General features: G+C 43.3%; 1 protein-coding gene across 1 annotated transcript; it reads right to left on the bottom strand.

Moving 5' to 3' along the window:
• Positions 1-4,880: 4,880 nt before the first annotated feature.
• On the bottom strand, positions 4,881-5,648 carry H3-7l (H3.7 histone like). The gene has a single exon (XM_063264442.1). It carries the CDS (start codon positions 5,522-5,524, stop codon positions 5,114-5,116), a length of 411 nt encoding a protein of 136 aa, XP_063120512.1. The 5' UTR covers positions 5,525-5,648; the 3' UTR covers positions 4,881-5,113.
• Between the last annotated feature and the right edge of the window lie 9,458 nt (positions 5,649-15,106).

Here is a 15,106-nt window from a genome sequence, read left to right as displayed (position 1 = left end):
TATAGAGATGCATAGTTATAAGCCCAGAGCTGAGATTAGCAAGACTCAAGTTCCAATATCAGATACTGTCTCAAAAAAAAAAAAAAGTCAGAAAAGAAAACAGATGAACAGCTCTTGAGGAGCAAAACCCATGACTGTTCTCTGATGTGCACAGACATGCATGTGCACAAGCATGCATGCACATATACACACAAATACATACATGAATACAACCTTAATAGATTGATTTTAGGGGAAGTAAATATGGAATAATCTGCATCCCTAAAGATTCGGTAGCTAGTGCAGGAACATAAAATGTTGACCTGTGACCAGTAGCCTCCAAAATGGGAGAGGAAGCATATTTGCTGGCCATACAAAATAGCCATTAGGATAGAAAAAGGAAATGTTAGAACTTTTTCCATTTACTTTTCTGTCGTATTTTCGAAGTTTGTGTTTTATACCTGTTTTATATCACACAATAAAGTCCTAAGTGGCACTTGTAAATAATAAATAAAGTGGCAGAGCAAGCATATATTTTGAAGCAATGATCTGAAATATGTGTACTGACAAAATGTATAATCAAAACCCCAGAGGTAGCTATAGATTCTACATTTCCTGGTTAAGTGGACAGCGAGATAAGAGCACCTGATTCATCTTCATTCACCTTCCAATGGAGTTACTTACAAAAATAGACTCAAGAGAATTAAAGGTGCAGCAATACTGGAATCCAGAAATAATGTCCAATTATCCGTCAGCACCCAGGAGGAGTTTCTACTAAATGGAAATGACTGGGGCCGTGAAGCAGAACAGTAACACTAGTGGGTTTTGAGAAGACAGGTGATTTCTGAACATCCTCCTTTCACACATACCTGAAACCTAGCTTCTTAGCCAAGGTGAAGCTCAGCAGGAGAACTATATTAAGTAGTGGGTAGCCTGATACATAATGGCTTAAGACAACAATAATCATTTATTCTTTCCCCATCGGTCAGAACACAGCAGCAGCACAGTGTGGATAGAAATCTCTCAAGTCCCTGTTGTTAGACACTGGTGCTGTGTCATCTGTCAGAATCAATTGGGTTAATTCACAGGCCTGGCCAACCTGAAAGCAGCATTTTTTGTTTCATCTGTGTGCCCTACCTAGATCTACTTGAACACCCCTGCAATATAGCAGTTAACATCTCATGGAGAAAGTGATGTAAGAGGCTAGGCTGGTCACTTTTGCATTGTTGTAACTCAAATACCCAGTGGACCATCTTCAAGAAAGAAAGGTTTTTGCTTCATGATTCTACCAGGTCTGGGCCTGTGGTAAGGACAAACCTCATGGCAATAAGAGTAGATGGTGAAAGATCTTCAATTATAGCATACAGAAAACAGAGGAAGAGGTCACCAAGGACCAAGTATAAGAACCTAAAGAAAGATGCTCCCAACCACGCCCAACATCCTAAGGCTTCATCATCTCCCCCAAATGATGCTGCTAATGTTATAATAGCACCAAGTCCTCCCAAGGACTTTTCATATGGAAACATGGGTCATGGTGGGAAATCAGAATGTATCTTAGATCTACCCCAGCGAATGATGCTACCTTCATCATATCCCACAGGTCACACAACAAGTCCGGGTTCAGTATGAGAAAGAACTCCATGGGGCATGCACTACTGGGGTCATAGAAGCCAGTTCTCATGGATCATCTCACAAGTTGGTCTTCTTTCCATATCTGCCACTTACATGCTCATACGTACACCCTCTCTGTATGTCTATGTCTCCCTGTCTGTCTCTTCCTCACTCTCTCTTATTGATTCCTTCTCTTCCTCTTCGGTAACACATGTCTTCCATTGGTTTTTATATATTTACATATTTAATAAAAATGAAATAAAGGTTTCTAAAAGATAAAATATTTTATTAGGTTTGATCTTATAAGCAATGAAATAATAAATGGAAGACATACACTTCCATTTCTTCTGGAATTGAAGAAAAGTTAAGGCAACAAAAATGACAGCCACAACAGAGTCTTAGACAAAATAGGAAAGCTAATTTTATTTTTGCCTACATGTATCTAAGTATACTCCATATATACCCGAAAGGTTGCCCTGAAACTTAAGTTAAAAGTGGTTGTAAGTCATCATATAAGTATTGGGGAGTGAAGTCAAGTCCTCTATAAGAGCAGTAAGTGCTCTGAACTGCTGAGCCCTCTCTCCTGATTGTGTTTTTGAAGATTCTCCTTTGTAGTCCCCTAAAACTTCATAGACTCTCTGGCCAGAGGTCACTGTCTTAAGAGCCAGCAGACAAGGGACAAGTTGTGTGAATTTGCAAACCCAAGTGATGCTATCTTCCTTCCAACTGGCAGTAGATGAATTTTCCCTCCTGATGCCTCTCTATTTCAGCTAAGCCACTTCAAAGCAATGATGACATTAGGAACCCATTCCAGTTTCACTCCCTGAACCAGGAAGGGATCATAATTGCAAACAACTTCATTTATCCCACCTAATCTATACCTGAGGGGAGCATATTAAAAATGATTCGACAGCTCAGAGCATATTTGAAAAGAGCAGAGAACTAGCTGAGTCTATCAAGTATGAATTAATGGGGGGTTTCCAATAGAAGCACCACAACCATCACGGAGCAGTAACTGTAAAGCCAAGGGACCCCACCACATTTAGTATAAGAATCTTCTTGGAGATGGAGAAAGATCTCAGTGAAGAAAGATCCTTGCTGTGCATGGCTGATGATCTGAGTTCCATCTCCAATGGAACTATGAAAGGAGATAGCTGAATCCCTAAAGTTGCCCTCTGACTTTCCCGAGTATGACTTAGCACATGCACACATGAGTATCATACACACAGAGTAATAAATAATAATAATAATAATATCCAGGGACTAAGCCACTATCCAAAGACTATACATGGACTGACCCTGGACTCTAACCTCATAGGTAACAATGAATAGCCTAGTAAGATCACCAGTGGAAGGGGAAGCCCTTGGTCCTGCCAAGACTGAACCCCCAGTGAACAGGATTGTTGGGGGGAGGGCAGTAATGGGGGAAGGATGGGGAGGGGAACACCCATATAGAAGGGGGGGTTAGAGGGATGTTGGCCTGTAAACTGGGAAATGGAATAACAATTGTAATGTAAATAAGAAATACCCAATTTAATAAAGATGGAGAAAAAATAATAACAATAATGCATATAAATTAAGCAAAATGTATTTTCAAAAAAGGAATTTCTGTCCTGATCCCAACCTGGCATTGCTCATTTCTGATCCCAAGCCTCTAGCAGGTCCATCTGACTGAAGAGACTCTGGTTTCCTGTCCTTATGCAAATCTCCTGAGTTGAGAAAGCAGGAGTCATGATGTGAAAAAGAATTGAGATATACCGTGGCCACTGAGAGGATGGTGAACAGCTGCAAATGACATGTGTCAACTGTGGAGACAAAATGAGCATACAGGATATAAATTAGTGAGAAGGAGACGGCATGGTGCTCTCTGCCATCAGCCACCTACTCACACGGTGAAGAAATTACCACGACAGATAGTGGTCTTGCTAGCATTGTCACTGACTGTCACTGGAAGCGTATGCACATGCCTACTGTTGTAAGACACATTCTCATCCATCATCCGATCAGGCCTGATGAAATCCGATAAAGCTAACTGGCTCAGAATTGGGAGCCTCGAAGAGAGAAAAGATGAGAGGGCACCAAGAGACTTTCCAAGAGAGAGCAGCACTATGTAGCTGGGATACAGCGAAGGAAGGTGTCCCCCAGCACCCATATTTGCAAATTTATAGAGGTGCCTCTGTGGTTTAGCTTGCACTCTTACAGATTGCACATGAGCCTGCCTTGATCGGTAGCTATCTTTTTGTAATTTCTTTCACATAGAATCCAGAAACACAAATGTTTTTTTAGATATCAAAACACCTAGGGCTATGGAGATAACTTAGTAAAGTGCTTGGCTTGAAATCTGGAAAACTTGTGTTTGAAACCAGAACTCATGTTAAATAAAAAATTGTTTGGTGGCATCCACCACTGGGACCACCTGTGATCCCAGTACTGAGAAGACAGGACAGACAGATCCTGGAGATTGCTGGACAATCAGGCAAGCCTACCTACAGAATTTGAGGTTAGTAAGAAACTCTGTGTCAAAAAAGGAAAAACTGGACGACATCTGAGGAACTTGACCCAAGGTTGTCCTGTGGCTGTGTACACATGTGCGCGCGTGTGCGCACGTGCACACACACACACACACACACACACACACACACACAACTATGTGTGCTAATTTACTTTCCCCTTCTTCCTCATAAAAGCACCCATGATTACTGAGCAAATCTCTAGATAACACAACCACAGAAGTGTTAGTGGGTACTGTGTCCCTTTGTCATTTTCTGGCCAACCAGACTCAAACTTTCCTTTCTAGTTCAGTGATCTCTAAACTGTCCAAGGAGAACAGATGGCCCCACCCCCACCCACCATCTGGTTAGTCACACCTTAGGAAATTTGTCAATCCTTTAAGAGGTGTTTGTCTAAATTCAGTAACACAGGGTTAATTAATAGTAAATTTCCTTAATTTCTCTTCCCTCCTCAAAGCTGATATCATCAAAGTAGAAATGACTACAGTATTTTCTTTTTTATATAGTTTAATGTATTTTAATAGCAAACTTACAGGAACAGCACAGAATACAGACAACATTAAAAACATGTTCTCGCACATAGGACGACTCCATTAGAAAAGTATAGTGAATGGATGGAATCTACTGTATGATAAAATGCTACAAACACCGTTTAGTTGCTGTCAATAAGAAATTTACTTATTTAAAAAAAATCCAAATGCTGGCATTGTCCAGAAAATTTTAACAGGTTTATTTATAATTGTTATAAAGTTGAACTGTTGAAATGTGTTCACTGAAACATTTGCTTGCATTAATGGTGTACATCTTGCTTTTATATTAAAAATTCACACACAAATGAATGTGGAGAAACTGCCAATACCTGATTCTGTCCCCTATGTTTCCACTCGCAATCATATACTTAGGTACCTTTGACCCATAGAAAAAAATATCTAACATTCAGAACTACTGAAAACAAGAAGAGGAGGGAAAAATATTTTTTTTGAGAATGAAATGTTTCCCCTCATAGTGGACTCTTAAACACGTTCCCCACGTATGCGGCGTGCTAGCTGAATATTTTTTGACCTAATTGTTACATGTTTGGTATGGACAGCACACAGGTTGGTATCTTCAAAAAGGCCAACCAGACAGGCCTCACTTGCCTCCTGCAAAGCACCAATAGCTGCACTCTGGAAGCGCAGGTCTGTTTTGAAGTCCTGAGCCATTTCTCGTACCAAACGCTGAAAGGGGAGCTTGCGAATCAGAAGTTCAGTGGACTTCTGATAGCATCTGATTTCACGGAGTGCCACAGTACCAGGCCTGTAACGATGAGGTTTCTTCACCCCTCCAGTAGAAGGTGCACTCTTGCAAGAGGCTTTTGTAGCCAGTTGTTTCCTGGGTGCTGTATCACTGGTGGATTTGCGGGCAGTCTGCTTTGTACGAGCCATGGAATGGGACCTCCTTACTTACCCTCCTTCTTCTTCGGCTGGAGCTCAGCAAGCAAAAGGCGGCGCTGGTGTTAGCAGCAGCAGCGCGGCGAAGGCTGCGAACCGACTATAGTATTTTCATGAATTAGAGGGACTTCATAATCAACAGACGATCAACCACGGTTTTATAATGTCCTGTCATAGGTCATCATGGAGATGACAGAAGTCTCTACGGAGAGACCAAGTTATTACCACATACTTCCACACTGTTCCTCTAACCAATACGCCCCCCTCTTTCTCCTTTACCCTCTTCCTCCCTTCCTCTCTCTCCTTCCTTCCTGTCCCACTTCTTTCTCTAATTCCCCTTCCTGCTCATCCTCATCGTCTTTCTCTTCTTCTTCCTCCTCCAGATTGTATGTCAAGTTCCAGGAAGAACAGGAGAGTGATTTTTTTTCCCCAGAGATAAGGCTCATCCAGACGTGTTTCGCCCAGACTGACTATCCAGGCGTCTGGTTGTCTTCCCCGCTGTGTGTCCTGAAAGCAATTGTCTTCCCATTTAGGGAAACCAATTTCGGATGCTGGTTCCCCTATTGGATGGATATATTCTGGACGAGAGAAACACCGCCTTCTGCTGCAAATGCACTGAGGAGCTCACTAGGCTCCCATGCTAATCTCAGATGCATCATCACACGGATGGCCCTTATTGACTTGAGGGCTCAGAAAGCAAAACACGAAGACGTGAAAGGAGGAAATGGACTTGTAGGGAGGATGTGTCGGGCGGGGGATCAGAGAAGGTTGAGTGACAGTGATCAGTGCACAGTATGTACTAGTATGAAACTTTCAAAGAGCAAATTAAATAGAAGTTTAAAAAAACCATGAGGTTCCTTTGTTCCTTTGAGTCTCTGGATGCTCAAGTTAACCAGTGATCAAATCTGACTTATTTGAATCTTTAACTCAGACCCTGGATTCTAGTAAACTTGTGTTTCAACAAGAGCGTAGCTTGTATGCTCCACGCCACGATCAGTCTCTGTCCTAGATGACAGAGACTCAAAGACAAAGGCAGTAATCAGCTTTTATAGGACTTTGCATCTGGAAGGGGCTCCGACCTGTTTTAATGTCCACCATTACCTCTGCAGACACCTAGAAGAAAGCTACAAACTGTGGATGTCACCAGTGTCCGCGCATGTGGGTAAGAATGAGAAGAATCAGAGAGGTAGGGAGGTCACCAAAACTCTGGTCACAATTTCCTCCATCAGAACTGGAGCTCAACTTGCAGAACCCCAGGCCAGAGCTTGTCCCACTCCATCACCCACCTGGCTGGGACATAAGCCGTGGAGACATCATCTGCTTTCATTGATTTTTGCCAACTGGTTTGACACTGAGATGCTGGAAGGATGACGAGTGCATGCCCAGTTAAGCCCAGTCGGGGTCACCTGCACAGCCACACAGTGGCTAAGAGAAAAAGCGGTCTTCTAGAGCCACCGGGAGCCACTGAAGGACAGGCTTGGAGCACCAGGTCCAAAAAGAAATGAGAACAGCAGCAAGCGTGGGAGCACGGCCGTCTGCCTCTCCAGCGTGCCAGCCCCAGGAGCATATGGCCTGTAATTAGCCACCCAGGAACTGGTTATTGAGCCACAAATGGAGAATTACAGCTTCAGGTGGGAAACAGCAGCAGGAAACTGAACCCTGGAAGACAGGGAAAACCCTATTTTCACATGAATGCCTTCAATAATCATAAGCAGAAAGAGACAGCCAGTGTTAGGGGTGGCAGACAGAAGGCTGCTCTGGGAAGTACAGGTCTGGAAGGTCTGTGAGGCCTCAGTCTTCCTTGTATCCCTCATAGTCCTTGAGAGTTACAATAATGTTGGAAGACCCCAACCTTCAGACAACAGAGTTCTGACCCCAGTGACTCCTTTTTGTTGCTGGGAATCCACTTACTTTGTGAATTGATCCAAATCCTCCAAAAGGCAGTCATTGGGCCTCTTTCTCCACAGAGCTCCATTCCCTTCTACTCTATGCTAAAAGGAGAGTTCAGAGTGGATGCCCACATATGATTCTAGAACTGTCTTCTTGTTGTCTGTGTCCTGTCCCCTTTGAGTGTCCCTTTGCTTGCCCAACTTCCTAAATTGGGGCCAATGCTATAGGGAAAAATGTAAGTGACTCTTCGAAAGCACTAAGAAGAATGTCTGAGAAGACCATATGAACATATTAGGGTGTAGTATTCTCTCTCTTATTTTTAGATTTTTAATTGACACACAAAAACTGTGTGTATATATTCAAGTGTGTGTGTGTGTGTGTGTGTGTGTGTGTGTGTGTGTGTGTGCATGTGTATGGTACCACGTGGTAGTTCGCATTACATAATAAAGATAAAATGAGGGCAAGTCTATCCACTGCTGTAGTTGGATCATTGCTTTTCTGAGATGAAAATATCCAGTGTCCTTCCTGCTAGTCTCTGAAATCTCTAGTATGTTGCCATGATCTACAGTCACTCCAAGGTAGAGTGGGAGAACAGATTTATTTGTCCTGGCTGACTGCAACTCAGTATCCACGAGCTAACCTTCCCCCATGCTCTCCACCTGCCTTCCTTCCTCAGCCTCTGTCAACCACTGTCTTACTCTCAACCTCCATGATATGAGCTGTCTCAGAGTTCATGGGTGAATGATGTCACAGGCTAATTGTTTATCTGAGAAAGAGACAGCCAGTGTTAGGGGTGGCAGAGAGAAGGCTGCTGTGAGAAGTACAGGTCTGGAAGGTCTGTGAGGCCCCAGTCTTCCTTGTAACCATCATAGCCTAACACAGTATCTTCTGGTCCCACTCATGTTGTTAGAATAAACAGTATCTGCATAGTATTCCACTGTGTGCGGACATTTTTCTCATCCATATGGTTGCTGATAAATAGATTGGGATAGGTTGCTTCTCTCCCTCTCTTCTTCCCTCTGTCCTTTCCTCCTTTCCTCTCTCCATTTCTTGGGGACCTAAAGGGGTTATGTTAGGTCTCACTGTCCTAAAATCTGCTGTATAGCCCAGACTCAAATTAGCAGTCCCCCTGTCTCGGCTTCCCAATTATTGGAATTTTAGACATTCAGTACCACACCCTGCTCCTACTTTTTGACTCCTGTCATAACTGCAGTGAGCACAGTTCTGTTCCCTTTGTGTATATGCTCAGATTGCCAAGTGAAGTGGGAGTTTAATTTTAATATTTAGGACCTGCCATTCCATTAAGCATAGTGGCCACAGGGCCTCTATTATATTCCCCACTTTTCACATCCCTCTACCAGGGTAGCATTCAGGGGGTCAACCACCAGGTTCCTTCCAGTTGTCCTCTTCCTTCACTCACATGTCTAAAGGCTTTGCTGTGGATTTGATAACTCCACACTGAGAGCGTCTTCCTCTCACCTCCGTACATCTATAATGAACCCCTCACTCCAGACTCAGATCTAACCATAACGTTTCGGGTGGAACCACTGCTAGATGCAAATGCCCAATTTTTCCTCTCATGATGAAGGTCCTCCACAGGGCTCTTAGCACTCTCCATCCAACAACTTATGCTCACAATCCATATCACTACCTGCTCCTCCCACGTCGTTAAACAGCAGAGACCCAGTCAGCAGTTATGGAGTAGGTAATAAGTTGGGTAAAGGAGCAATGTCTACTCCACATGGTCTCCAGTTTCCTCTGAGGTCCCATCACCCTCCACCAGACATTCAGTGTGAGCGTGACCTCCCCCTACTCTCTTGCCAGCAGCTAGAGACATTACTCTAGGAGGTCAGCATCAAGGTAAAGTGAGAACTCTGGCAGGCCTTGACTTGTCAGAGAAGAAATGAAGAGTATAAAGAAACGTCGAGTAAAGACTCCAGCATCAACACAAATGAGGATGGCACATGGCATCCACATACTGGACAGTGAAACCTTTGACAACATCAATGCATAGAAACTCAGAAGTTTCATTGTCCTCCCTCCTTTCCCACCATTCTCGTCAAGCTCTTTCAAGGAATAATAACAAGGTTCACATCTCCCACATGCACATGTCAAGAAAGACAAGTCTGGCTTCTCCTCTACGACAGGTCCCACAAGTTTCTCCCTCCTTCGAACCCAAACCCCTTCTTTTTTACACAACAGGCTTTCTTGATCTCTTTTTAAAAAATTGATCTCCTTCCTAAGGGTTCCTAAATAAGAGGAAAATGTGTGCAGCTCATTATTCTTACAAAGTAAAGAGAAAAGCGCCCAACACCAAGTTACCTATTAAACTGTCTGAGAATAGAATCTGACACAGATAGCCATGCCCTAAAAGGTCCATGGTCTACTTGCAATGCTTCAGTGCTGGGGGAACTGAACTCAGATGCCAGCATGGCCAAGCGCAGTGTCTTCTGGCACTTTCCAGACACATTGCATATAGATTCATCTCCAGTTTCCCCTTTTCCTTTCTAGGGATAGAATGTGATGTCTGCCCTGCCACACCACCACCACCCAGTATACCCATTCATGGCTCATCTATTCCAGTCTGGTATTCCACCAGTCCCAATGGGTTTTACCCTTAGTTTCTGACAACACACCATGTTCAAATGCCAACCCCATTTCCCCTCTGCCTGTCTTTATTTGATCCAATGTACACTTGCCCAAACATCTGTTTCTACAAAGTCCACCTGCTGGTGCTTCCAGAACTGACCTACCTGGATCCTCTATGCAGCCTCTCTTGGGAATGCCCTTACACTAGGAAGCCAACATGAACTATCGGAAGGGAAAGATGGTGTTGTTCAAGGCCTGCCAGCTCTCCCAGGACTCACAGCATTGCACACCTGCCTCCTGTCCAAGACCGTCTGGCTTCTGCCTCCTCCAGTGAAAAACCTCACTGCAGAGGGCAGCAGGCTTTATCTAAAAGATGTCTTGGGTTTTGCAGGCCACAGTGATTTACTACAAAGATTCTCAGTATCACTGCTGTGATACAAATGCCCCATGGACAATGAAGAAGTCACAGAGGTTCCTATGTGTTTTATTCATGTGCAGTAATATTTTAATTCTGCATAAATTTTAGATGCTACAATTTTTTAAAAATATTCCTCTCAACCATCTAAAATATAAAGACAATTATTTATCTCTTTTTTGAAGCACTCCCAAGCCTTACAGAAAGAGAGTGCTAGTCACATGGTTAAGAAATAAGTACTACAAACAAGTACATAATAATAAGTACATTCTTGATGCTACAACTTCCTGACCGTCAAACATGGGACAAGTTACTTGAGGCTTGTGAGTTTGTTTTCTCATAAAAATAAAAGACAACATTAGAATATAACAGTGAGCCTTCACTGAGATATGATGCCTACAAGTACCTCAAATGACCAAGTCCATGGTAGGACAGCCATGACTTTTATCATGACAGAAAAACTGGTAACCTGGAAAGCATGAACTCACCTGAAAGATACTGGTTCTGAAATCAGAATGGTCTCAGGTTCTAAGTTCACACTAAGCCACTTAGAACTGCGTGACCTTAATAGAGTTAAATGAACTTTAAAGTCTTCATTTATAAAAACAGCATTATCATGCCACCATAGCAGGTAAATTCCTGTGTTAAGAGTCAAAGACAAGTACACACACACACACACACACACACACACACACACACACACACACATACACACACACACACACACACCACCCCCAAATGCTTGGTGCTTTATATACACAAACATGTGAGCACTGGTGAGCACTGAAATAGTAGGCACTATGTATCTGTCCCAGTACTCACTGATCTTTTTCTACTACTCCCAATTGCTTTTTGCAGAGAAGGTTCCAAGTTCTTTAAGAGAAATGCATTGCATCACTGTCTCCACCACACTTCTGATGGATCCCTGTGCTCCATCCACACGGTATGCTCCCTCCTCCCACAGGGAAGTTCACTGCTGAAAACTAGGCCAGCCCTTTGAAGCAGCTTCTTTCTCCCCACAGGGAAACAGCAGCAAGCAGCAGGTGGAGATGCTTTGTCTGATCCTTGGAGTTGCTCCTCTGAGTGTGAGACTGACAGCGACTGTCACAGAGAGAGACCACACCCTGACACAGCCCAGTGGCTGAAGGGTGTCAGGCCCCATTAGTTTTATGGGTCAGATTGATCCCTGTTTAAAGTCTATGAAATTCTGACCTGACAGAGATGGGCTGGACATGGGTTGCAATTGGACTCAGGGCAGTCTGAGAACAGAACAGGCTCTTCTTGCTGAGGGGGTTTCTGAACCTGACAATGATAGCTCTATGAATCTGAACGTCTACGATGCATTCATGGAGAAAGTAGGGTACCAGAAATGTCCTTTGATTGTCTGGGTAGCCTGCTCTCCTTTAGGAGATATCTCTCAGAGTCAGGTGGCCAGGAAGAGCAAAAGCCACAGTACCTAGAATGCAGAGAGAGCTGTGGCAAAGGCAAAAGGCTATGATTAGTCACCATGTCTGATAAAGGAGGACAGAACCCAAAGTCAAGGCAAAGCCCAGGAGGTGAATGCCTCTCCTTCCTTTGGTGGCCAGCGCCATCCTGACCAAAACACTGCACCAGGTCCTCCTGCAGTTATGTGTCAAAGGACAGTTCAGCCCTTTAGGGAACTTGCTGTGTGAGCTGATTTTGTCTTCATCTATAGACACTGGCCATTAGATAAGAAGAAATTCATTTAGGGAAATTGGCTCACACATTACAGGGGCTAGGGGTCTATCCTCAGGTCATCTGTAGAGAAGAGACTATAGGGAGCTAGCAGCATAGCTAAGTTCAAACCCAAAATCTCAGAACTAGGTAAGTCAAAAATAAATCTCAATCTGAGATCAAGGATCTGGGGATCCTGGGAGTCACTGCATGAGTTCCTGGAGTTCCAAGCTTGCTGGGTCTGAAGGCTGAGGTTGAACCTGAGAGGAAAAGAACACCTCAGAGGAGATAGGGGCAGGGAGTAGCAAGAAAGTAAACAATCTTCCCTCCCTTTGATTTTGTTCTCTTGGGGACCCTAAACAAGTGGATGGTGCCCACTCATTTCAAGGTTGATTTCCATACATGTTGTGGATAAATCCAGAGATCATGTGCACCAATTTGCCCATGCTCCTAAATCCAGTCAAGCTGACACATAAAATGAACCAACACAGATGTGTTCACATAACCATGGCACATATTCCCAAATCCACATCACACAGACCACCTTCCTGAGTCCCTTGCAATACAAGATGCATGGCTCAGTTTTAGTCTGTGGGTCCTCATGATGGAGATATAGCCAAACAAGGCCCAAAAGATGTCTGCTATAATGCTACCTGTTTGCAATCTCCTCAAAAAAGCAATGTTTTAAAGACTTAGTTAGACTTTAGCATTCCTGATAGGCAGGCCCCTTTGGAAGTTGGGTCTAATGAGAAGTTATATTATGAAGGTGGATGATCCTAAAGAGTGATTGGTCCTCTTCTTCCTCTCTCCTTTTGCTTCCTGGTTGCCATGAACTGAGCACCCTCCTCTATCACATGCTTCTACCATGATATCTTGTCTCACCAAAAAAAGGTGCCAACTGCCAATGGAAAGAAATCTCTTGAACCAGGAATCAGAATAAGTGTCCTCATTTTAACTATATTATTTCAGGTATTTTTTAAGAGTATCAACAGCCTGTGTATATGGCCTATTGCTCGACTTGATGAACAAATGTTCTTTTACTGTGAGATGCTGGGCCCAAAGTAGGGTTGAGTTATAAGACAGAAGGAACAGAGGGAACTAGAGTTCCTGAACAAACACCATGAAAAGTTACCTGCTTTCTAGGAACATATGTAAAAGAGCTGAGTAAGAAAAACTTTTAACACATTAAGCCATTGAGATTGGGAAGTTGACTTCCTAAAGTTAATCTCTCTTGACTAATAAGCATGCTTGGAAAATACGCAACAGCAAGAGAGTCATAATCCTATAGGATAAGATTGCCAGAAGACAGAATCCATCTTTTCCTGCTGAAGCGCTGCAAGATTGTAGCATTCACCAGAGCCATAGTTCCAGTCAAACATGGGTTATTAGATTTGTTTTCTTGGGGTCCCCCAGTGAATCAGCCTGCTACTCCTGATCTTCCCAGCAAATCACTTCCTTATATCTCTACTGTCCCAAAAGCTTCCAGATAACTGGATTATTTCCCAAGAGTCTCTTGGACCTGCTCAAGGTGACCTTCCTTGGCCTGTTAGACTTTCCACATCCCCATGAACTTCTAAAGGACATAGCAATCTGTGATTCCCTCCAGTCTGAGTGGGAACAGAGAACCAGGCAAAGTTTAGCTCTCTGCTAAAAGATCAAACAGATGGCCAAGGTCTATGCCCTCAAGCACTGCTCAGGTGGGCAACAGCCTACTTACGCCACTTGCCATGGGCCATCCAACTCTCATGGCCCCTCTATTTAGGCTGAATAGAAAGCATATTAGACACAGATTCTATTCATTTTCTTTTTGTTGCCTCCTTAATCCAGATTTACCAATTAGCTTTAACTGATAGGCTAAAGTTTCTTATGACAGCTCTGTGACAGGCTGAGATTTGAAAAGTCCATGTACACTGAATCTTGTTCTGCACTGCTCCTCAGGAACCTTCTGCATATGTGAACAAACCAAGGGATAGAGAAAATCTTTCCTGCCACAAAGAAGTCTTGACACAATGGAAGTCCTGGTCAAGTGAGGGATGACATTCTAGGCCATTCCAGCCATGTTGGATCAGAATAGAATGCTATACAGTTAACCTTTGGACCACAAAAATAATGTTTCTTGTCTTAACCATATTTGGCAATGTTTGCTAAACCTGCAAAATAGCAGGTACACACACATACAGACATTAGTCACGTGAGACCTGAGAACCCCGTAAAAATCCATCTGAAATTTTCCCCAATTTTCTCACCTCTATAATGAGAGCCCTCCCACCTGTGAAACTGGAAGCAAGTGAATGGAAAGGGGACCGTTTACTCTTCTTTTAAAATCATACATGGAGTCCATCAGTATGAAAGTTGGATTGAAGTATGTAAATCACTCACTGTGTCACCAAACTTTCATCCCTGGAAGAACAAGAAATCACAGGTCCGGTGGGCTTCTGCCAGCCCCTACACACATGCATAGTCATGCATGCATGCACACACACAAACACACACAGAAATACACACAATAAATCCACCAGGAATCTAAGCAAAATTTTACAATAACATTGGGCTGCAAGATGAACATTTGGCTCTAATCCTGGTTCTACCCCACTGTGGGGAATCCTTTTCTTTTGCTGGGTCTAGATTGTTGAACTGGAGGTTTGTCCTATCTATGTATTCTACAGTTCTAAGGGCTTCAATTCGGACTTTCCACTTGCATTAACAAATCTTCATTCAGTATTACTCATGCAGTTGATAATATGCTGTACAACATGCACTCTGATAAAAAAAAAACATATAAAGATTCTAAGATTCACCGGAACACAGTAACAGTGGGAGGAGGTCAGTGACTTGTTCCCCTCCTGCAGAAGAGAAATCTGAGATTCAGAAAAGCTAAAACATTCCACAACCCAGCCTCAGCCCACCCCTATACACCCTTCACTAACTACACCCACGCCCACCCGACTCCCACTCCAGAGCTCCAAAGACTTTTCAGCAATAATTCG

This window comes from Rattus norvegicus, chromosome 7, assembly GCF_036323735.1.
Source record: "Rattus norvegicus strain BN/NHsdMcwi chromosome 7, GRCr8, whole genome shotgun sequence".
Taxonomy (NCBI): Eukaryota; Metazoa; Chordata; class Mammalia; order Rodentia; family Muridae; genus Rattus; species Rattus norvegicus.
The sequence above is the reverse complement of the archived record's forward strand: the minus strand, read 5'-3'. Positions and strand labels throughout refer to the sequence as shown.